Raw genomic sequence first — 25,750 nt, 5'->3', positions numbered from 1 at the left:
TACTTATCAATAAATAAAAGATTCTGTATTTCTAGATCTCCGTTTCAAAAGTCTGGTAAACCTAGGTTGGTCCCAATAGAGTGTCATTTGAAAAAGTGGGTTCCGGTGCTATAAACTTTGGGAACCACTGGCCTAAAGTAATGAGTAGATGAGCGCTACGACTTAAAACAGACATAGTTCTGTGTGGCTCTCACTACAGGGTGATATTAAAAACAGAATCATGGGATTGTACAAAAGTGTTAAAGTCAATCCACCCTCCCATTTAACTTACTGGGGGTATCATTCAGTGTGCTTGGCACATTTCTTAACATTGGCACCCAGAATCAAATGACTGTAGCTGGAAGTAAGTTTTTTTTTTTTTTGATAGATTTAAAACAAATTCTCTTTCAAGTAAGTACACTAAGGGTCACAGACTAAAATTCAAAGAATACGCAGATACAAGAAAAATAGTAGAGGTTATGGTTTGTATTTGCTATGTTTTTCTGACATTTTTAGCCTCTCTCACACTGGCTTTTCAAGTGTACGTGGTATCATTTTCACAAAGTGTGAGCTTCCCAATCCTCTTGACATTTCTTTCTTATGCATCTGAAAAAACAGCATTTTGCTTTGATGCAGAAAGCAGATGTTGTCCCTCTGATGTCGATAATACGGAAATAGCGTTATGCTAGGAAATCGAGTTGTGCTGTGCACCCTTGCAGATAAGCACAAAAATCTCGCCTGCCCACAGAAGAAAAAGTTGATCTGTTTACTAACATTCATGTGTAGCTATGTGTCACATGGGGGTTTGACGGATTCAGCAGAGCTGTTTGCTGAAGGAATGTAGCTTCCCTTTTATGAATATAGGGCGGAGCTTCTCTTGTCAGGATTCCACCGCTCAGCACACATGGGATGGAGACCAGGCAGCAACTGGGGAGAGAGGAAGCCGGCTGAGGAAAGATCTGCAAGGCTCAGTCACCTTATTCTCCTTGCCTGCTTAGGAAAGCAGCCAGGTGGGCAAAGGGGGGGGGGAAGGAGGTGCAGCGGGGCACAATGATCTGGAACTATCCCCTCCCCTTATCTCCAGAGCTTGCTCTTCCTATTAAAACAGGGCATCATGGAAGAAAGGAGTGGGAGATGAAGATAAGGGGGTGTGACAGGCTCCAGTTCACCTCACCTTGCCCCCCCCCGGCTGTTCTCCTTGCCCATGAGGAGGCCATGGCAGCTTCATTTTCTTCCTCCAGCAGTGCTAGAGAACAAAATGGGCTGCTGCAGCCCAAACCTCTTCCCATTTACTCTCAGTGAGCAGGAAGACAATTGGAGATCCAATTGAATCAACTCAGTGGGCAGCCTGCTGGAGAGGGCACCAGGTGGATTTGGGCAGTGGGGCACACCATAGTCAGTTTGCTGCTCTCTCCAGCTTGCTGCTTAAAATGACTTCGTCAGTTGGTTGCATGATTGGGCCAACGCTATGGCACTATATGGATGAACAATAATGATGGCTAAGGAGATAGCTGGGCTACAGAATAATTACTTGCTTGCTGCTTGTTTCACCCTCGGTTTAAACAAGTACTGCATACTGAAAATTTCATTAAAATTTTACTCTGATGTACATTGCAAATTTATACTGATGTGGACAAACTTCCCAGAAAGAATCTACACCAAACCTTAATAAATTAAGCTGTTAGGCCTGGGCATGGCTTTGTGATTTTTCACTTAGTAAGTTGATAATCAAATGAATGTTCATATACTGTTTTTGAACATTGATTTTTCTCAGCCTACGTGAGTGAGGTGCTCTGGGTATATCAGCCATAACTTCCTGTGAGATATGCAGTCAAACTACTAAATGGGGTTTTCCTTTCTATGTTTCTTTTGGAGCATAGGATGACTGGAATTTTAAGTAATCAAATAGTACATCTGCTTTTTTGTATTCCCCGCTTCAGATGTGCAATGCCTCTGACAAGGTCAAGAATGATGCCGTAGTTCTTGACCCTGGAACAGCGGGTGAATTAAAGGATTGAGATGTATCGCAGAAGCGGCAGCAGCGTTCAGCTGTGGAGTGAACAAGGTAGGGATAAATGCTGCGTGGGGCAGTGGAGGGATTGTTAGATGGGCAGGGTGAATGGGAGCTGTTGATACCAATTGGAGCGGATGTCCTGCCAGGAGGGCTGAGTGTGTTGGCATGAAGGCCGGAGTAAAGGGCGACAGTGATATTGGAGCAAAGTGTGACTGTGTGAACGGGTGTACATGGGTCAGGGACAGGTGGCTGCCGTGAGGGTGCACTGCGGCAGAGAGGGCAAAGCTCTGCAAAAGTGTGTGGTGGAGGGTGGCCACAGAGGTCTGTTGCTGAAGAGGAACAGGGTGAACTGCTGGGGATGCAGAGAAGGCAGCCGGTCCTGTGGCAGGCAAGACTTTGAAATGCTTTGCTATCAGTTGTTTCTGCACGTGCTGTTGGGCCTGCAGCTGAAGGAACCGATATTTGTCTATCTCATCGGGGGAAAAGGTTATAGGCTGTTGCGTTAGAGAGGACGAGGTGCACTTACTATACAGTTCAGTTTTGTTTTCTGCTTCATTGTACTTATGCATAGTACTGTCAGAGTAAGCACTGGGATTCCCTTCCACTCGATTCAAGTTCACACATGCATTGTGTTCTTCTTTGGTCTCTGTTGGGTTTGGAACAGCAGAATATCTGTGAGAAGGAAAAGCACCAGGAAAATCATTTGGTACCCAATCACAGCTTTGCACAAAGGGTTGCATTTCACCAGTGAGGGGACTGGGTTGCTCCTTTATTGGTGTGTCCTGTTTCACATTTGGGGCCCGACACCCAGATCGTCTTTGAATCAAATCTTTAAGCAGGCAATTACCATAGCTAGCGCTGGCTGCGAGAGTGACGTGATTCATCTTGGAAGCTCCAGCTTGACCGTCGTCTGTACTACTTTCCAGTGTGCTGGTTTCACTGTTCCACGCACTGTTTGTATGCGTATTGGGCGCCTTCTCAGGCAAAGATAACCCTTCACTATTCACTGGAGATGCACATTTAATACCAGGTTGACCAGAGGGGATATCTACCCTACAAACGTTTGAAAAACTCCCCATGTTCTGAAGGTACTCCTGGTTTTTCTTTGATTTCACCTTCTCTAAAAGAAGCTTGGCAGTTAATGACTTCTGCTGTCCCGCTGCCTCTCTTCCAAAGTGGCCAACGGAGCAGACCCCACCGTGTTTTGATGGGCAATTTATATTCCAGCAGCTTGAGCGTGCCAGGTTTGATTTTCCTAATTTGGCACCATAATTGCTTTTCATGTCGTCTTTGTGTTTGTTCCAATCAAACATTGATTCTTTTGCAAGGGAACCTGAACTGCTGCCTCTTGATCTGGTGCAACTTGACAATGATCTTTCGCTGCTTCCTGAATCTCGGATGGAAGAACATTTGGAGCTGCTGCAGCTTCTGCTCCTGCTGTGTTTACAGAGAGAGGGTCTATTTCTGTTTTGCTTTGATATGCCTCTTTGTAGTAAATGTCTGTACCTCGAATGTCTTTGATATTTTACTGTATGCCTCTGCGTACAGTTTCTAGATCTCTGACTCTTATTGTGGAAAAGGCAGGCCTCATCTGCATCGTCGGAAGATGAAATGCAATTGTGCTTTTTGTGTTTACGTTTCTGCCTTTCAACTGGCTTTTGTTTTCTTTTGCAACAAAAAGGCAAATGACTTCTGCTGTGATCACTTGATCGGTGACTAGAGTAGCAACTACTAAAACTATCCGTGCTGCTAACGGAGGTGTCAGAATAAATAGACTGTCTGTCAGAAGAGGAGTTTTGCAAAGACGAGAATTTCCAGCATCCTGCAAAACTTCCGTTACCGTCATTTTCTAAGCACTTGCCAGGGGAACCGAGTGCATAACCAAGAATGGAATCTTTTCCCCTATTACCGATATCACTGGCACAGGTGACCAAATCCAGGCTGTTGTTTTTTCTTTGGGAATAAATGAAATCACATTCGGCACACTTTTGCTTTTTCGTCCGAGACACCAAGGGATAAATGCAAATGTTTTCAGTCACTTCCTCCTGGAGAGTTTTTTCACAGTTGTGCAAGTGCTGTGCTAAAGATGTGGCATGCACTCTAAGGGAACTTGTTGCTCTCGTGTAATGCCTTGGTGAGCAACCAAGGTGGGCAGGCACTTTAGGCGTATTTTCATTCACATCATCTGAAATGTACTTTGGAGCACTTTGACTCATGTCATTCTCCACGTCTGAATTCAACTGTGGCTGGAACTTCTTGAGGCTTGGAGCTCTGTTCTTCTTTGGCTTCAAAGACTGATTCTCTTGTTCACTGGACAGATGCTTGTTCTTGGTTAGACCTGAGGCTTCCTTTCCGCCTACGTCCATCGTTTTTGAGAGCTCATTACAACTTCCTGTGTCGACATTATGTCCACTATCTCTAGGGGATAAGGAGAGTCTAAAATCAAAATATAATGGGTTGCAACCATAGGAAACAGAAGGCTCTGTTTTAGTGAACAAAAGAAGTTCTGTGGGCCACCGTAAGGCAGTGCTGCCATCTTTACTCAACACGTGAAGAAAAGGCAACGCTTTGGGCTTAATTCCGTGAACCAGTGCATCACCCCTTGGTGTTTCCATATTTGCATGGACAGTTTTTGAACTATCCGTTGGTTTGTTTGCTTGGAACACACAAGGATTGTACTCTCCCTCACATAAATGATCTTGCTGAGATGGCAGCCGGGCTGAAAACTCAGAGGTGTGTTCAGCTAACAGGATATCACTGTGCTTGTACATGTTTTGCTGCATACAAACATTGCTGGTTTGGTATGGAGGTGGAGAAACAGTTTCCAAGGATTTCTTAGTCTCTTTCAATTCTCTCCCTTGCACCTTTCCCGTGGGAGATCTAGCACATTCCAAACCTGAAGGATGTAGCCTGTCTTTATGGAATAAAAGATGAGTTTCCACTTGTTCTCTGTTGGCATTCTGGTCATCTACCATGAGCATTTTATTGCTCGCAGCCAGATTGCATGATGCAGGGCTGTCTGGGTGACCCTGAAGTGCATTTAACTGGTTTTGCACATTGGTTTTTCTCTCACTGCTCATGTGCATGCAAACATGACATTCCTCAGAAGTCTGTTTCACCGTACACTTAGGTGAGCCAGTGCAGTCATAGGCTTCTTCCATGTTTTCACTGAAAACAGATGCAGATGACTCTAGTTTCAGATGGACTTTTTTAGAAAAGGAGAAAGACACCCCTGTCCGACTGCAGGCATTGGTGGCACAAGAGAATGCTGGAGAGAGATGATTTCTGAGCAAATGGCGTCTTTCAGTGCAAGACTGGTTCTTACTTGGCAGAAGCTCCTGTTGTTTCTCAGAAGTGCTGCTGGTCAGGATTTGTCCTTCGGCTGTGTTCCTGGTTTTGATTTCTTGAGTGCAGCGAAGTTCTTCTTGTGTCTGCTGCTGTTTCTCTACAGCCACTTGAGGCGTTTTGAACACAGGTCTACGTCCTGCAACACTAGAAATAAATAATATGATGAGATCACTATACTGACAAAATGCATTCAGTATTTCAAACGATTAATATAGTTCATGGAGAAGTATAAACAGTTGCACTGATGCTATGAAGGTTCCCACCAGCAGATTCAATGAAGCGCTGTAAAGAATACATTGCAAGTAGGGTAGTCAGCCTCCATCTGAAACACGTGGTCTGCAAACCATTCCAATTTAGAGAAGTTCATGGTCTGTACATGCTACAGCAAGTTCCGTTCATCCTGAAATGGTTTTATATGGGAAGGGCCATGTCCTTGACATCTACAGCTCCCCAAAAACTATGAGAGAGAACAGGGTCAGAAAGGTGTGGAACAGAATAAGTATCGGGGAGGGATTGATGAACTTTTCTGCCTCCTCTTCTTTTTTTGAGCTGAAAATCTATGACCCTGAAAACTGAGCACAGCACTATTAAAACCATCCTGTTCAGATCAGATTAGAAAAAGGATAAAAACACCCACCTTCAAATGCCAAGGAATTAATGTAGGCCTTCCGATTTTATGGCTTGCAGAGCAAGAATGTTTGGTGTCAAGGAGAAAGGAAAAAAAATAGTTTGCAAAGCATGAGTATTATCTGTGCATTACGTAAAGCAGAAATAATGTCAGATTTCTGCTGGGACTGCTGGAAGAAAAGGAGATTGACCAGTGATAAGAGTTCCAAGTGTGTTTACCATTCTGACTGCTTCCGTAGCTCGGCCAGCTGATGGAGTCGCTTGAGTGCTTTTTCCTGTTTCTTCTCATCTTTCCAAGACTTTGAAGCGACATTCCGTGCAAATTCCCTCTGTTTTAGCTCCTTCAGTCTCTGTGTGAAAGAGATACAAGAGAAAGAGTAAAAGAGTGCACGCCTCTTCTTAGCACATACATGCGCTTCTGTTTTTGTACACAAGCCGATAATGCAGAAAGTAAAGCCCTAATAAGTTGTGGTTGCCTTCATCAGGGGAATTGATTCAGCAGTTAGTGGAAAACAACATATGTATCTCCTTCTCACATACTGAATATCAAAGAGTGGTGTCTCCAAACATGTCTGTAATAATCAAATACAACAGGAAAAATATACGCTCTGGCTGCAAAAAAGGCACTAGTGGATTTATGGCCCAATCCTATCCCCTACCAGTCCGTATCTTGCAGCTACGCCAAAGAAACTGCATTGCATGTGGGGGGGAGGAGGAAGGAGACAACCAGAAGGCAAAATGGAGGCAAGTAAAAAACTTTTTTACTCCCTGTGGTCTGACTGCCTATGGTTGTCCTTGGACTCACACCAGCTGTGGAGCTGGAGGAAGTCCAAAGGGAAGAAAGGAGCGGGACAGACTGAGAAAGAGGGTATAGGCTCTTGGCACAAGTCACTGCTGATACAAGGATTCATCCCCTCCCTCCCACCCTAGAACCACCCCCAGCCCTCTCCCATCCTTGCCCCCAAGTATGCACTTCAAGAGCTCTAAAGAAGCCAAAGACACAGGTTTTTCCATCACAGCAGGAATACAAGTAGGAAAGTGTGCATTTGAAGTGAGCAATGGACAGGGCTGGCCCATCTATGAGGCCAACTGAGGTGATTGCCTCAGGCAGTAAATATGTTGAATTATTTGATCCAAAAATTCAACCCCCCCCCCCCAAAAAAAAACAACAACCCAGGGAAATTGAAAGATGCAAAGACGATCAAATAGTTCTTCCTTAGCGCCTGCCTTCAGGTACAAATTAAACTGTGACCAGATGATGAGTTCAGTTGAGATAAATTAGCTGAAGGAATTCAGACAATTCTTGATAAGAACATAAGAAGAACCCTGCTGGTTCAGGTCCAGGGCCTGATCTAGTCCAGCTTCCTGTATCTCACGGCGGCCTACCAGATGCCTCAGGAAGCACCCACAAGACCACAAGATACTTGCATCTCGTTGCCATCTCTCTGCATCTAGCATTCAGGTTATGCTCACACCCCAGAAGAATGTACACAACTGCACTCAGAAGCATTTGATGGAATACTACCCATGGAAGACATTGCATTGCTTCAAACCTTCCCGAAGGAGCTGGTCGAAGACATCTCTGAATATATCCCAGCAAACAGGCATTGAATGGATGTTTGTAAAACAGAGAGCATGCATGCAAGAGAGACAATGGCAGCATTTGTATGGCTAACTGATGGTGCAAAGGTGCTGGTTCACTTTTCATCTTAACAAGCACTGCTGAGCAATATCAAAATAATTGCACTCATACATAAGGGCACTCAACCAAGGTAGTGAGCTGGGGAATTAACATATATTTAAGTGTGCAATTACATTTTTTCATGCCATTAGGTACCTAACTAGCTAGTGAAACTTAGTCACATGTGCCAAATTATGATTTATTTTTATAGAATTCTAATGTTTTGTTCTTTGGCTCCTCCAAATAATGAGACATTTGCAGCCTCTTCATAAGAGCTGTTTGCTGGCAAATAGATGCATACAATTGGGTGCAAGGACTGTTGCGTCTGCAGCACACATGGCAACAGGCTGGCACCATGGTGACCATTCAGGGTATGCTGAAGGCACAGCTGCATGAGCCCATATCACTGTTTGGGAATTAGCTGGTATTGGAACATGCATCACAACTGTGGTGGCATCAGTGGTTGGTTAGATTGGGCCCTCACCATAGATTGGGCTCATATCCATAAGAGGGTCTACTTTGCCAGTTTGGTCTCTAAACATTCAAAACCGCTAGCAGAGCAAGCCTCCAAAACACCATCAGTGGGCAGTCAGGGGCACCATGCAGGACTTGACCCCAGGGCTTCCAGCAATCCAGTGTCAGCACTGATCATGGCAGCAGTGTGCAAAAATGTACTGTACTTACAAACCAGTCCTATGCAAGGCCTACAGCTGTGGATTTTTGTGATCCACTGCTGTAAGTCCTGTAAAAACAGCATGAACTATTGGACCATGCAATGGGTGGTTTGGGTGTGGAAGAAGAAGGATGTGGCAGCAGCAGCATATACCAAGATCTTATTACCCCTTCCCATAAGGATGCACCCCCAACACTGGATGCAGTGCATGCTCCATTGGCCCTGCTGCATCACATAAACTGGCAGGGGATAGGCTTGGGGCATAGAACAGGTAGGGAGGTGTGTTGGCAGATAGGAATCGGGAAGAACCAGAAATGATTCACTTGCACATTAGCCAAAGGGCCTTTTGACCACTAGTGAGGGTGCTTCAAAATCTATAGTGATGCTCTTACCCAAAGGTTGTGGCAACTGCAAACAACAAGCTATGGGGATAAATTTGATAGTATAGACATCCCAGACAGTGCATACTTGCACTGGATGCCCACATGATAACTTCTATAACTTTTTATAAGTAGGTTGAGCCTTCTTATCTGCAGATTTTTTATCCATGGATCTGATTCAACATGGGTCCCCTGACCTGAGTTGAGCCAGACATCGCCTTCTCTGGCCGTCCTTAAAACTTCACTTCCAGTTTTGCCGAAAACTGGAAGTGACATTCTAAGGTTTCTCACACATGGCCTCCCCAGCCCTCACAACACTCTTCAGCCTGTAGGGTCCATGTTGGTCTGACCCACAGATTCTGCAGAAACAGCAGGCCCACTGTATTGTGGTTTCCAACACACAGATGTGTTTTTGACAGTGCTCATATGGGGGCTGTAATGTTGGAACCAGTCGCGCCAATTTCAGTGGAACAACTCGTGCTTTATTCATAAAACTGTAGTAAGCTGTCATAATGAATGACCGCCTAGTACTGTGAATGCAATATGTCTCTATTTAAAGTTCCTCTATTCCTTACCATAATCTTCTTATATTTTTGCCACAGTATAATGTAGAGTTAAGTGCACTTAGGCCCGTTCATTGAACAGGCTGAATCACACATAAGTCCCTATGGATTAGGGTCACTGTGTTTACTCTGGTGGTGGTGGGGGGGGGGGGGAGAGAGAGAGAGAGCTTCATTTATTTATTTATTCACTTTAAATAAATTTAATCTCTATTTACTTTAAAAGATTTATATCCCTTCTTTAGGCTGTACAGGATAGCCCAAAGAGGCATCGTGGAGAGAATTTAAGCATAAAAACCATCAAATATAAAACGAAAAACAAGTTGCAACAACAAAACACCACATCATAAAATGAGCAAAACCATCTCAATAAAGCAAAACAAAACAAAACAGCAACACTTCAAACACTGGGAGCCAACAAAAACCACCATACAGGTGACTGAGCCTTACAGTGCTCTTTGCCTTGGTAAGATTGACAGCTGTTGGAGCTACTGGGAACAGTGCATTCTGAGAAACACAGGTCCAATCAGCACCAGTTTTCTGCCTCATCATGACAATGTCTCCTACAGCACTGTTTCACACAGTGCTCAACTTTTCAGTCACGTATCCCTGGCATTATGGGAGGCATTACTGTACAACAGTGAAACTTATACGGTGCTCTGAAAGCCATGCAGACTAGGAGCTTTAGCCATCACTGGCCTGCCACATGACAAGATGCAGCTGCCTGACTCGGAGTCAGATGATTAGTCCATCTAACTCAGTGTTAGTGTCCAGCCTGACAGACTCTGCTCTCCAGGATTTCAGGCTTTCCCTGCCGCCCTACCTGGAGATGTCAGAGCTGGAATCTGGCACCTTCTGCATGCAATGCATCTGATAGATGGCCCCTTCCCAAACATTCAGCCTAGCAACAGATTTTTTCCCCCCACTCCATGAAAGCTCATTCCTTTCTCATTTGAGAGTGGTGAGTCAACACATACATGGACTAGGGATAAAACTTGGATCAATTCTGTAACCCTTTCCTGAATTCCTCATTGGCCCCAAACTAGCTAGTTGGCAAGTCTAATTTAATGGCAGCATGTACAAGAGACTTGTAACCATGTTCATTGCTGCTTTGCTCATTTTGGCTGAGTTAATAGTTAATTAGTTAGTAATGGTTAGTAGTTAATAATAGTTAATAGTTAATAATAGGTAATTAACTATTACAGGTCAGATTTGACATGCATGTAATCATGTAACGTGGCTGGATGGAGAGTAAATGCTTTTTCAAAAATAGCAAATAGAGCGAACACTAAACATGGGAAACCATGGCGGGGCAGGGGTTCAGTACCGTGCCCTTACTGTGAGCTCGATTGTGCCCCCCCCATTCATTAATTTTAGGTATGAAAAACTTGCTTTAGCTTTCAATGGAAATTGTTTAAATCTACAAGTAGTTCACAGGATGGGGTGATATGACCTGTATCAATACAGAAGTGGAAACAAAATCCATTATTCCCTTTTAGGGTTTTAACATTTTGCAACCCCCCTTCTTGGTATTTATAAAAGAACCTCCCTCCCCTCTCCCTCAAAAAATCTGGGCAAGTTGCACAATTATGCACATGTCTGATTTGTCCCTAAGATTACGATCATGCTTGAAGATCAACGTAAAAATAAAGCAAATATACCAAAATCCAATGGATGCGTACTTATTTATGATGCAAGTCCCATTGAAATATGCATAAGCTTGGGCTGGAAGGATTTCAGGAATTATTTTAATACACAAAGCCCTGTTTATGTAATAGTTTTAAAACTCTGTTCTAAAGCTGGATGTACATCTTCATAACAAGGGTGGCAATATTAGACATGAAGCAGCCAACACAAGTTCAAACATGGTTTTCCCCCCCTCCTAAATAGAGATCAACTATACGTTAATATAGTAGAACCAACAATATTATTTGCAAAATGACTTTCAAATCCCAACCATAAAATGAGTATGATAAAGTTATTAAAAAGGCATAATTGGGGTGTATGTCTGAAGCGTACAGTATTAGCCGTCTAAGCAATTGGTGAAAGAGCAGTAAGAGAATTTGCTTTCACCATGGTAACTGGCATTCTAAAAATAACTTTTGAAAGGCTACTACTTTTCAGGATTAAACAAATGGGAAAGGAAACTTAAAAATTAACTGATGCATTTCCATTTGTTTTGCCAATTCGCAGAATAATGATGAAAAAAAAAAAAGATTCTATGACATGTTCAGTTATAGCGATGATCAGCTTTGTGGCAAATCTTAGACAGAAGCAAGAACACATCTTTGATTTGCCACCTCTCTACCATGCAGCCCTTCTCCATTTCTTTTAGTTGCTCCAAAACTGCAGCAGTGTGACCTGGAATGCCACCCAATGCCACCTTGGGTCCACTGCCTCTGCACTGTTACAAAAAGCCCCAAACGAGAAAGCAGCTGCTTACCTCGCTCCTTGTGGGTGTCTTCAATTGCACACGGGCAGGACTTCCGGTTTGATTTAAAGGGACCATGCAAATGAAGGAGCTCCTGCATTTCTGTGTTTGAAGAAACTGCACCTACAGCAAGGTATGAGGTGGGTGGTCTACATCCTGCTTGCTTGTAGTGGGCAGAAAGTGGATCAGTGCAGGCTGCGTCCGTGGCAGGCCGAAGAGAGGTGGCTGTGGGCAGACTAGGGGTGATGGGCACCCTGAATCCAATGCCCATTTGCTCTCCAGCAATCTGCCACCGATGCAACCCACATCACCTCACCAAATGGATGGGCTACCACTGCTCCAAACTTCTGTCACATGGCACAATCCCCCCAAATGGGCACTGTGCACAGAAATGTAAGAGCTTGACATCCAGTTGATATAGAGAGGGCTGAGTACAAGTCCTTGAAGCCCTCCAAATTGTCTCCACACAACTCAGCCTGTTACCAGGTGAACATTTCAGGCACACATTAACATGTGCACATGGGGGAAATCTATTTCGTGTGTCAGAATCTTATGCAGTGGCCTAATGGTATATAGCTCAGGATAGGCCAGCGGAGTTGCTAGAGAGGTGCGGGTGTGTGTGTGTGGGCCGCACCGGGTGACACGCACAGAGGGGGTGACACGCACTGGGGGGTGACATGCTAAAATTGCAGTGGTTAGGAGTAACCCCATCATGTTATATACCGTTGGATGCAGAATTTCAAGCAGAATGCAAAGCAAAAACCCAGAGTGAAATATCTCCTTCCTATCAAAAGTTATGGCCATAAAACCGGAGAACAAAAAATGCATGGATCCCTATGGAAAGTGAAAGTGAGCTGTATTGCGTGTGTACTCCTGAATAAGTGAACGTGCCTTAGTCCGTTGGAAAGGGCAGGCTGAGAGGAATCCAACAACACCAGAATGGTCCTGATCCAATGAATGCAGCCCCCAAAAACACCTGAGAAGAAAGCCCCTCCCTCCAAGCAGATGAATGTATTGAGTCCTATGGAAAGTGAAATTAAGCCTCACGGTTGTGTTTACTTGTGAGTAAGCAAACGTGCCTTGGCTGGTGTGGAAGATCAGGTGAAGTACAAGACTACCAGAATGGTCCTGATCCTATGCACCTGCAGCTAAACAAGTGCTCATGAAGGCAGCCCCCCCTCCCCCCACTAAAAAGGATCAAAACAGGCTTCAGCTGATAAGGTGAACTTTTTGAGACTTGCAAAACCAGGTAGATCCTGACAGTGATCTGGTTTAAACAGAAGTTCTCAAAGTGAACTGGGCACTGGGTTGGGCTGAAAACCTTACTGGTTTTGGAGGGGGGGGGGTGTTATTGCAGGCAGACTACAGAAGAAATTCACTTGGTTGACCAAGGCTGGCTTTGGCTTATTTAATGATTTGTTTTACTTTAATTATTTATACGTATTTATTTTAATTTGCCTGATGATTTCACCTCCACCATGACATCACTTCTGGTGGGTCTTGGACAGATTGTCATTCTAAAAAGTGGGTCCCAGTGCTAAAAGTTTGAGAACTGCTGCAATAAGGTGTTAGTAAGTTGATACCCTGGGTGTGTGTGTGTGTGTGACACCACTAGTGACCAAAATCACTGAAATCACAGTTTAGAGGAATAATACCATCATGTTATATATCAGTCAATGTGTAATTTCATGCAGAATGTGTTCTATCTTTGTTCTATCAAAAGGTACTGCCAAAAAACCAGTGGGGGCGGAGTGATGGTACATCACCATGCCCACCACCTGGGATGTTGTCCTGCCCACTGCATGGGGGGGTGACGCGCTGGCATCCTGCACCGGGTGACACGAATCCTAGTGATGCCACTGGACGAATCCTAGTGATGCCACTGGTGTAGGCTTACACAAATTGTGAATGCTAGTTTTCACACAATATAGTATATGCTAACATTTTCTGAGATACTAGGAAATTTCTAGCTCCCCTTGTTTGGCTCCCAGGCTCCCCCTTTTTACCTTGGGCCCAGGTACGATGTACAGCCTGCACGCCCCTCTCACAGGCCCTGGCTGGATTAATATTCTTTGTAACCTGAACCAAAGGGTTACAGGAAAGAAGAGAGCTTCTCAGTGGGCTGTGACGTTACTTCACTCGCTTATGGTGGGACAACCAGTCTCCTTCTGCTAGGATTATATGCTTCAGGAAAACATTTTTCTGTAATAAAATTTGCTGCCCAGGATTGAATGAACATCTCAATGGTTTTTAATCTTTTAATTATTCCTAAAAAAAAAATAAAAAAAAAAAATAAAAAGAGAATTTTTAAAAAAATTTGCATGGAGTTTTTTGGGGACGACGACATAAAGTTGAAATCTTACCTTGGTTTATGTAGCAGCCCATTAGCTTGTTTCATGTGTGCAGCCTCCCTTGTAACCCTGAATATGAATTATTTACTGTGAAAAGGTAGGTTTGTTGAGTTTAAGTACTGAAGCAGCCCCACAATCCCCTTAATATATGCATCAGCACAGATTCAACATGCAGATGGTGACTTCATGTCTTTTTGGCTTAGGGGAGCCAAAATGATGCTGAACAATATGTTAAAAGACAAGGAGAAACAGGGCAGCTGAATCCTATTCAAGTCCCTCTTTCATTTCTGAAATGGAAGCAGGACGCTGTCATTTTGAATCTCACTGGTGTACAGTGTAGCTCCATGAAACAACCTTGTGCAGCTGGGTGTATGATGGGAACGATGTGCCGACACACATTTCACAGACTTTGATTAAACCATTTCCTCTTTGTTTCACTTGACTAGTAGGTAACTATAGCTGCATATACTGTATATGGCTGTTTTGTATTCCTTTCTAGGGAAATATTGTGAATTATTTATTGCAAGAACCTTCTTCGTTTCTCACCAAAAGATAACAGACAGCTGACCTGCAAGTCAAAGAATATGGCAGACTCTTGTCAGATTGATGCGCACCAGGGGTGGATCCAGTGTTTTGTATGGGGGGGGGGGATGGGCCTGAGCACTTTCAACTCCAGAGCCCAGGTCAACCTGGTGGGCAGACCTGGGCTCCTAGTTGATGGCCTTTGTAGCCAAGATTTGCTGGGTGGGTAGACCTGGGCCCTGCCTGTACTTGGAGCCCAGATCTACCAGCTGGGTAGACCTGGGCTCCCGCCTGGCCTTGGAGTCTAGAGTCTACTGTGATACCATTCCCTTATCCAAATGCCTTGGCCAACAGTTCACTGGGATCAAGCATCTTTGTCTGAATTGGCAAGAATTGGGATTCTATCGATGAAACTCCTGCCATGTTGTCCAACAGTCTCCCTGCCTGAGTTGACTACAGTGATCTCTGATATGATATTGGAGTAGCTAGTTATTGGCTCTGGGGGACTTCAATGTCCATGGTGAGGCCCTTGGCTTAGGAGAAGTTTGGGATTTGTGGTCACTGTGGCAACTATGATTCATGTGCAAATTCAAGCCAGTTAATTTCTGTAGTTAAGTTTGCAAACTTAAAGAACTGGAGGGATCAGGAATTGTTTTCTATACTCCTCCAGTATAGCTTCCTTTAAGAGTGGGGTTTCCCAGGAGCAGCACACTGTAGCTACATACACAGACAACTGTGTTTGCAAGCAAACATTTCTGGGTTCGAGCTTCGTGATAAGAAGGCTCTGATCTATGTTGCCACAGCAGCGCATATTAATTTGTAAACACCAGATTGATTCCAAGTCGCAAATGATAATTGAGAATTGAACATGAGTGCATTGATTTTGCATATATAAATTCTGTTGGTAAGATCCTCTTGCTGTACACACCATAAGGGGGAATCCAGCCACAGCGGACGGCAACTGACACCTCTTGAAGTCCTTAGTCCTAGAGAACAATGTTCTTCAAAGTACAGGTTGTGACCCAATATTTTGGTCACAAGATGCTTTTCACTGGCTTGCAAAGTAAAAACAAATACATTTGCAGAGTACACCAGTAATTCAAGTTTTTGTCAGCAGTTCACTCAGTTAAATGTTAAATATTAGCTACCTTGCTGACATACTTTGTAACCATTATATTATTTATAAGGATCCTTTTTATACCGTATTACTTGTACTAAGTACTTAAATAGGGTTGTGAGGGTATGTGATATTATTGCACTGGGTCCTGGAGAAAAAAAGTTTGAAGAACACTGCTATACAACCCTTAACTGTGTATTATGTTACGACTACTTAAGAACCTAAGAACATAAGAAGAGCCTTGCTGGGTCAGGCCCAGGGCCCGTCTAGTCCAGCTTCCTGTATCTCACAGTGGTCCACCAGATGCCTCAGGGAGCGCACAAGGCCACAAGATACATCTCACTGCTACTCCTCTGCATCTGGCATTCTGTTTGTTATATAGTGGGTCCATGCAAATAAAGGAAGGCATAGAGATAACAGCTTAGTATGTTTATTCCATCTTCAGAACAGAACCTGGCAATGAATCTGACACAAGGCAAACTTCCCTGGCTTTTATACCCTTTAGCTCTGCCCAGACTCCCCATGATTGGTGCAGTTGAAACATTAACTAGAGGGCCAACTGGATGGTAGGATTTTGATCCATCACCCAATTGGCCAGCCATAAGTCTGGGCTAATCAGTTAGGCAGGATTTCCATCCTGCATAACACTATTTACCTTCACACCCCCCAATGAAGACACCAGAGTACACTTGGATTTGACTTGGGCCATTTTATTAAACACTAGTGACCAATTTTGAATGCATGAAACCTACTGAACACACCTTCCCTCCCTCATCAGTCTGGTGTAGGTGAAAAAACTGCCTTCCACGGCCAATTCAAATGACAGACTACTGTTTCCTATAGAGGTTAGTTTGTATATTGACCATGCTCAGTGTCCCCATCTTCAAATCGAAGATACATATTTTTCTAAGACAGGGCCCAGTGGTGTACTGAGGTCGGGGCAGCCGGGGTGGCCCATCCCAGGTGGGGCTCTGTAGATGACGACCATGCAATCACTGAGCCTTTGATCTGGAGTGATGAGTGGAGCTCCACACTTAGATGGGCCCTTCCACCAGCCCTCACTTCCGATTGCCCCCAAATCAGGGCACTCTGGAAGTGATTGGCAATGACATAATGATGCAATGCCATCATCGCATCACTGAGACCTACTTCCAGGTGCTGTGGTTTGTGCTTGCTCACCAGGTGCCATTGACCCCAGACCCCCCCCCCCCCACAGCGGCACCCACTGCTCATCAGTTTGAGTGGGAGGGTGACACCCAACCCAGGTATAAAGAGCACCGCCATTGACAGGGCCTTCTCTGTGGTGGTGCCTCATCTGTAGAATGTCTGTGGAATAGATACTTTTATTAATTTTTATTTTAGAAGTGGATAATTATTGAATTCTATTAATTATATATTCTTTATTTACTGTTTTATTAGCCATGGTTTGGTCTTTGTGGGGAAAATGGGTTTTTAAAATCTAGATTACTGAAATGTTTGAAATAATTGTTGTAAGTCATCTTGAAGACGAACTGGTCAAAAGGCCAGTGGCACGTGGCTACACACAGCTAAGTAAAAATAAATTGATATTGGCTACAGTAGTGAAAATGCGCTGTTTACATTTGCATGATGGTGCTTTTTTTGGATGATGATGGTGCATCATCAAAGGCTATGTCTTCCCCCCAAAACTCTGTCACAGCTTCCTGGCTACATGGGTGCTGGTAGAACTTGCTGATGCAGCCATGAAGGACCCTCTCCCAGGGGGAAAAAAAAAAACACCCCCATATACTTCCAGCTTTTGGAACGCATGCTAGGCCTGCAGTGGGTAACAGACACTGTGTGTAAAATATGCATCAGATTTTTCAGAGTAGTTGGATATCATGTCATGTCATGTTGGCAACCTTCAGTCTCGAAAGACTATGGTATCGCGCTCTGAAAGGTGGTTCTGGAACAGCGTCTAGTGTGGCTGAAAAGGCCGATTCGGGAGTGACAGTCCCTTCCACACCGGGAGCAAGTGCAGTCTGTCCCTGGTCTGTCTCCCTGGCTATGGGCCTTCCTTCTTTGCCTCTTTGCCTCAGACTGTTGGCCAAGAGTCTCTTCAAACTGGGAAAGGCCATGCTGCACAGCCTGCCTCCAAGCGGGCCGCTCAGAGGCCAGGGTTTCCCACCTGTTGAGGTCCACTCCTAAGGCCTTCAGATCCCTCTTGCAGATGTCCTTGTATCGCAGCTGTGGTCTACCTGTAGGGTGCTTTCCTTGCACGAGTTCACCATAGAGGAGATCCTTTGGGATCCGGCCATCATCCATTCTCACAACATGACCGAGCCAACGCACTGTTTCAGCAGTGCATACATGCTAGGGATTCCAGCTCATTCCAGGACTGTGTTGTTTGGAAGTGGATATATGATTGTAATATATCCACTTTGTAATATATCCAAGTTGGATATATGATTGTAAGAAGACCCCTGCTGGATTAGACCAAATGTCCATTAGGGTTGCCAACCCTCCAGGATTGGCCTGGATTCTCCAGCAATCAGCATCAATCTTCAAGAGATTACTGTAGGCAAGCCTAGAGATTTTAACAAGGTCTTCCTGGCTAAACATTACATTACATCGCATTACATCACATTGGGGGGGGGGAAAAAATCTCCATCCATCAGAGTTGGCAACTTCACTAGTCCAACAGTCTGCTTCCCACAATGGGCAACCAGATGGCAAGGGGAAGGCGGCAAGCAGGGCATGAAGGTGACAGCTCTCTTTCTTTTTATTGCTCCCTTGAGTTTTAATTCCATTTAAATCAGTCCACAAACTAGTTATGCAGGAGTGCCTGGCAATTACTGTGAAGAAGCCTTTACCTATTCCATCGTAACAGGTTTGTAGATCACTTTGTTAATAACATTTTAAATGGAGATTGGCTTTGAGGATGTGCAAATTGAACTTGGCAGTCACGTCATGTACGCTCATTAAGGGTCAGAAGAAAGAATCCCAGTGTCTTAAGATGCCGATGATGTCCTCTGCGTGCTGTCACTGGTTTAATTGGAAGCTCACCCACCATTCTAAATTAGCCTGGGCATGTCAACCAAACTTTATGAATCATTTTGTGAACTGGCAAGAGCGAGATGATGATTCCTGCAGGGCCATCATTTTCTTAGAGGCAGAATTGGTGCCTGATCATTAAGTAACTGCTGAATCCCATAAGATCCCATAAGAATTAGTGTGTGTGTGTTTTTTTCTTTACTTCTTTGAGGTGGAAAAAGATGTTAATGTTTTCAACTCATGGAAATTAAACTAATAGTTCTAGCATCATATTGCTGCTACCTTGATAATACGCAAAAAATACATCCTACTTTCGCTATTTAAAATTGTGCTTTTTTGGTTTTTGTTTTGCTATAAGCACACCTAGAAGATTTGCAGCTCATTTATACCCAAGCACAAAGATCAGCAAGATTTTTAAACTCCATTGGACTCAATTATGTTGCTAAATTGTGCATATTAATCAGATAGATGGCAACAATCTATACTCAGAGTAGAAGGGAAAGGCATATGCTGGTGCAATAGGGGCGTTCACTGGGGTACAGAATGGCTGTAAAAAGGAGGAAAAGAATTTGGTGATAGCACCACCCACTCTAGAGGAAAGCAAGCAGCTGCTAGAGAGGCATTTTCAGCTTTAAACTTGCGGCAAAATGAATGAAAGTAAGGGCAATGCTGGTATGTCAGTGTTAGGGTGTTTGAGCCAGAAGCAATCTTACTGCAAGAGAGCTAAAACAACCTATCCTATATATATGAGCTGAAGGGCTACTGGTTCTCAGCATGTCGTCACCAGGTTTTGGGGGGCCTGCATGCATAAGCTCTGCAGGCCCCCATTTTGCGTATTAACTGAGTGAGCCATTAGAGAATCCTAGGCCCTTGGTCTGTGTCCAACCTGACGGACTTCTGACACCAGCACTGACTTTTTTATCAATCCAATCCTATTGGGCTAAATCACCAGGGAAAGTATGTTCCACTGGTGGCAACTACTATAAGGCAGCCATAAAGTACACTCCGGTAGCATGTTGAGTAGTGTACTGCCTGAGCATCGCCTCGAAGGCCAGAGCCTTTCCTCACGCATCTCCAGAATGCTGGCCACATGCTGGAGCAGGTAAGTCAGCAGGAAAGGTGGGAGGGCGCGGGGGAGAATGGAACAGGGATGGGGAGGGATGAAACTGGGTGGAGCAGGGGTGGAACAGGGTTGAAGAGGCTGAGGGATGGTATGGATCCAGCAATGATGACAGGTGCTGGATTCCATCCCCTCCATGGGAAACCTCCCCACCCCATTTCTCTCCACAGACTTGTGCAAAATTGCTGGTACATGTCCAAAGAGACCCACTGCAAAGAGGGAGACTTACAAAGGGGTAAGGGGGTTTCAATCCACTTTCTCCTTTGAAGCCTCCCAATCTCACTCCCCCCCCCCACTGGATACAGTGCACCCATTTATAGCAAGCATGGCTGCACCAGCACAGGAGGGGAGGGGGAAGCTGTATGTAGGAATATTTATGGAATAATACTGAGCAAGGTATCGTTAAGTGCAAGGCTGGCCAAAAAAACCTCCTGACACCTGAGGCAGCATGCTAAATACTGCCCCCTTTCCCAATGATGGGCCAGCCACACTCTGCTCCTCTCAGTCTCCAGTGTTCCAGATCAGCACTCTCCTCCCCTCCACATTCCCTGTTCCTATCTGTCTTCCTCTTCTTTTTCCAATCAGAGGAGGAGGAGAAGGCGGAGAAGCAGTGAAGGCAAGTAGTCAATCCGACATGGTTGCCCCCCAGGAGTCTGTGGCCTGAAGCAACTGCTTCTGTTGGCCTCGTGAATGGGCTAGCCCTGACTTAGTGCCAGTAGGGAGACCATGAGTCTGTTGCTGCAATCAGTACCCCATGTGGTTTGTTGAGCAAGGTTTGTGTGATCTCAGTCAAAATCTGTCATTCACGAAGGGTCAAACTACATATTAAGCATGCACTATTATGTAACCATGTGCTTGTTTTTTTTTCTTTGTTGGCCCTCATGGATGAGGGGCCTCGGTCTGTGTCAGGGAACTATAGGAAGCACAGTCTCCCTTAAAGCATGGTTCCAATCCAGACTATTCCTTCTTCACAGGTCTTTATTTGATGAAGGAGAAAAGCTTCCATTGTTTCCAAATGGTAAATAAGTCGTTTGACACCATGGAGAGCAGATAGAAAGTTCTGTGTTAGAATCTCTTTTCTCATTAAAATAAAACCAGGATATTTTCACAAGGTTTTGGACAGCACCAGCAACTTAAATCCCAAACACGGAACTGCCACTTCTTTTAAATGTGAAACCGACACAAAGTTCAACAATCAGATTAAGCAGGTCATAAATCCAGTAATATTTCTCAACAGACTAATTGAAAACAAAGGAGAAAATCAAAGATCTGTTACATCCTGAGGTGCCATCACTTCTTTTTTCTGCTAGATCTATTGTAGTCTATAGAGCATGAAATTACAGATTCAATGAGTGCCTTTAAAAACATTGAGGGACACATGCCAAGGCCCCACAGCCATTGACCGCCTATGTTTACTACATAACCAGTTGTCATCAGATCTGAGGAACTTTGCTAACATGCCCATTTGTAAATAAGCACACTGTTCAGCCCTACAACTATACTAATTCAGTATGCACGTGGGGAAACACATGATTGAATGGTTTCTCACAACCAGTGGCATAGCTAAGGGGGTGCAGGGGGTAGCAGTTGCACCGGGCATCAAGCTTTAAGGGGGCAACAAGCTGAGCTTGACACGACCAAAATTGTGAAAATCTTGATATATATGATTAATACCATCATGTTATATGTCATTGGAAAGGTAATTTAATGTAGAATGCAATGCAACAAACCCCATTGGGATATCTGCATTCTATCAAAAGTTATGGCTAATTAACCAGAAAATGAAAATACAATTGCCTTATAGAACAAAAAGTGGATTTTTAAAACTCAAAACTGACCTATGAGACATATTGTTGTTCAAGAGGTGCCCCTCTTAGATTCAGCAAGAGAAGAATAACCATCCCTCTTCACCCCAATACAGTATCTCAAACCTATCAGGGGCACGCTTTTTATTTATTTACTTAATTAATTAGATTTTGTTTGGGGGGTGGGGGCTACAAATCTTCTTTTACCCCAGATAGCAGATAGATGCCCTTTCACTTTTGAAAAAGCCCAGACATTACATCACTTCCGGTTGTGACATCACTTCTGGAGCAACATTTTGAGCTTGGCACCGGGCTACACAATCATTAGCTATGCCACTGCTCACAAGAAAAAACTTATGGCCTGTACCAAGCTAGCATGTCAGAGGGAATTCTAGGCTAGCTAGCCTACCAAATGTATTAGTATTGTCTGTTCAGGGAGATTTAGAAAAAAAACAACAACAAATAAGAGAGAACTTTCAATCATGCAATTCAATCATGTAACAGCATCTTGTTTTTCACAGCGGTGCACCAGCTTGGGAACCCTACAAGCAGGAGAAAGGCACACCTCTCATCTGCCACCTCTTCACTGCATCTGGTATTCAGAGGCATATTCCACTAGACCTGGAAGAAGCCATGACTAACCTTTACTGATAAACATGTCTGCCATGAATTTGTCTAACTCATTTTTAAAACCATCAAAGCTAGAGGTCATCACTTGTGCATGCACCTTGTGCATGCACCTTGTGGCAGCAAATTCACACATTAATTATGTGCTCTCCAAAGAAGCATGCTGAACTAGCTCTCAATCAGTTTCCTGGATGGCCCCAGCTGCTTCTAGTACTGAGAGAGACAACAAAGAACTTATCTCTCTCCACATCATACATAATTTTAAAAGTCTCAGTCATGTCCCCCCCCCCCCAACTCAGGGTCCATGGGGGGTGTGCAGGAGAGAGGCCATATTTCACTCTCCACAAAGCCAACTGAGATCCCAGGAAATTTTAGGATATCAAAACTTATTTCTGCAGCAACTGTAGACCCACAGCTGTGCCCCTGAGTGAATACACTCCTTCATTGTAAACGTATCCACAAGCAGGCCAGTTTCCTCCCAGATCTGACACTGTGTTAAGGAGTGTCATGTATGCATTCTTCAGCATGTATAGATCAGGGATGTGCGGTGTGCTTTCTTGGGTGTAAGGAGAGCCTCCTCAGGTGTATGCGGGTGGGGTGGCTGCAGTGCTTTTCCATGAACTATGATGGGGAGGTTCTGCCTCACCTGCCATCCCTAAACTGCAAGTCACCTGTGTAGACTGTCAGTAGACTGGGAGGCCAGGTGTACCAGATGAGTAGAACTTGGCTCTGGAGACTTTTCCTGTTGTCACCAACCTCATCCTGCCCCATTTTGCCCCTCCCTGTCTCCATTCCACCTGCCCCTGTTGTCTCCCTCCCCCATCCTGTTTCACCCCTTCCCCTTTGGGAAGCAGCCCAGAAGAAACTTTATGTCCCCTGAAAAAAAATTCCTCTTCGAGGCCCTGCCCTGATTCCCCCCCCCAAATGGATCACACTGGTACTGAATTACTAACAGTGTGCAAAGTTGAAAAAGAACTTATATAATTTATAACTCAAGCCAACGGATGTAGCCTTGGAAGTAGGTCCTCTCAAAGACACATGTACTTACTCCCAGGTAGATATGTTAGGAATGCAGCCCTCGGGCTCTTCATTTGTCTTAGCTATTTGCCTTGAATGGATTACCATCCATTTTGAATTCTTGCATGAGATGTCGCGTATTTCATTATTCAAAACATGCACCCTCAGAGAAAAATGGGAAAGATGATTGCACAAATATTAACTGTGAACACTTTGTCTGACATGCACAACTGGCTCGAGGTGCTAGCATCAGATAACAGAATTCTCCAGTTCCTTGTATAATGTCATACTTCAAATTATCATACAGTCAGTGGGCTATTATCGGCTACGAAATTAACTGTCCTGTGGTTTTTTCCTAATTTAAAAAGGACTAAACTGCTAATTTGCATGTTAATTAGCATTCAGTCTCAAAAAAGGAACCAATGTAATTCTACAACGTCTAACATTTCGCAATTTATCTAGATGTTACATTTGGAAGTTGCTTCCCATTCCTGGCTAGAGTTTTCTGAAGCCCTGACGATGAAAGCAATCTCATTAATTCATTTGCATAGTAAGAAAGTAATGACCGTGTTCCCGTGTACCAGGTGCGCCGGTTCTTAATAAAGCCCGTCCAAGTGCACAGATGTGTGGGTTTAAAAGAAAGACTTGTATATACTGACATTTAAAATCGGAATGTGTTGCCTCAAGTCATAACAAGTCACTAGATTGTGTTCAGTGGCATTTGATAATTCTATTTCTGCTATCCAAGCACTGATTTAATAAATGTGATTGCGGTAATGTGCAAGTTAAGTATCTTGGCAGGACTTTGCAATAAATTAATGCGTCAAAAATGAATACATCATATTAGAAAAGTATATAACATTGATTTCCATTTTCAAATGAAATTGGAATTTGGAGAATAAAATGTAAAATTTATCTCAGGGCGTCATGGAAATATTAGGCTTCTGTCTTAACGCACACTTTAAAAATGCTGTGACTAGCAATATTATATAAATATGTGTTCCATTGGTCTTTTATCTTGACAACCTTTGTGTTGATTCTGACAATGTGCTAACAACTCATTCACATGGTAACATAAGGGGTACTTAGGATGTATGCATCTATTTAATCTATACATTGTATGCATGCATTCATATGAGATTCCACCTATGCCTCTTTTATATCTCATAAAAGTGAGATATTTTATTAAAAAATCACTTTGTTTTTCTGACTTGGAGATCATCCACCTCCATAATTTAAATCCTGGGACTCTCTTTATGAAAAATATTGTCACCAACTTTAGGATAATTAGGATTCAGCATTGCCTTCAAATGCTACTGGCATGTTGTACAAGCAGCTGCTCTGTTTGTATCCAACATAGTCAATTTAAAATTTCACAGCTCTTTCTTTCTGGGGACTCATTCAAGCTCTTGAGCTCATCTTTCATATTAATCAATTAGATGGAGTCCATTTCGCTATCTTGACATATGTATCAAGGTTGGCGCCTGTGGTCAGCTCAAATGTGGCATCTGGGCATGCTGCTCCAGTGCACACTGTAGGCCCTGTGGTAATTACCAGGAGATACCAGCTGACCTATAGTAAGCAGCAAGCTCTCTTTATCAGCAATTCAGCAAACCAGAAGAAAAATTGGCAGGATAGTGTTCAGCTACATATTCAGAATATGGGTATTACTTGTGTACTTTGTGTATAAATATTCTTGATTGATTACTGACTGACTGATGATGATGATGATGATGATGATGAACAGTATTTATATACCGCTTTTCAACTAAAAGTTCACAAAGCAGTTTACAGAGAAAAATCAAATAACTAATGTCTCCCTGTCCCAAAAAGGCTCACAATCTAAAAACTGAGCTTATTACTGTGATTACTGAGCTTATGCTGTGATTCTGGAATTCTCCAGCCAACCAGCAGACTGCAGTCCTACCACTATGAAGGAGGACTGTTATAGTCTTGTTTGAAGTCACAAAAATTTTATTCTTTTTCAGCCAAGCAAGTCTTCCAATGTTTGTGGAGCTGCACAAGCGTGGGTTGGTCTGTGGAGCTCCTTGCCACAGGATGTTGTGATGGCGTCTGGCTTTAAAAGGGGATTGGACAAGTTTCTGGAGGAAAAATCCATTATGGGTTACAAGCCATGATGTGCATGTACAACCTCCTGATTTTAGAAATGGGTTATGTCAGAATGCCAGATGCAAGGGAGGGCACCAGGATAAGTTCTCTTGTTATCTGGTGTGCTCCCTGGGGCATTTGGTGGGCCGCTGTGAGATACAGGAAGCTGGACTAGATGGGCCTATGGCTGACCCAGTGGGGCTGTTCTTATGTTCTTAAGGAAAAGGGAAGGCAGCTATGAGTAAACAGTGGTGCAACAGCATACTGAACTATTGAGTAGGAAAGGCACGAAGGCTACAGCAGCATCCTCATATGATATCCTGAGTGAAGGCAGGAAGTAATGAGCTTTCGTGTGTTGGAAATCTGAGGTCCCAGCT

The 25,750-nt window shown here is 43.8% G+C and overlaps 1 protein-coding gene across 1 annotated transcript in view; it reads right to left on the bottom strand.

Moving 5' to 3' along the window:
- Positions 1 to 1,941: 1,941 nt before the first annotated feature.
- Positions 1,942 to 25,750, bottom strand: part of ZNF804B (zinc finger protein 804B) — a 262,914-nt gene continuing 239,105 nt past the window's right edge. The window contains exons 3-4 of the mRNA XM_066628498.1: positions 6,188 to 6,318; positions 1,942 to 5,485 (exon numbers count right to left, since the gene is read on the bottom strand). Coding sequence (XP_066484595.1) covers positions 1,942 to 5,485; positions 6,188 to 6,318 — 3,675 coding nt within the window. The remainder of the gene's footprint in view (positions 5,486 to 6,187; positions 6,319 to 25,750) is intronic.

Source organism: Tiliqua scincoides, chromosome 5, assembly GCF_035046505.1.
Source record: "Tiliqua scincoides isolate rTilSci1 chromosome 5, rTilSci1.hap2, whole genome shotgun sequence".
NCBI lineage: Eukaryota > Metazoa > Chordata > Lepidosauria > Squamata > Scincidae > Tiliqua > Tiliqua scincoides.
Note: the sequence above shows the minus strand (reverse complement) of the source record. Positions and strands in the feature narration are given on the sequence as shown.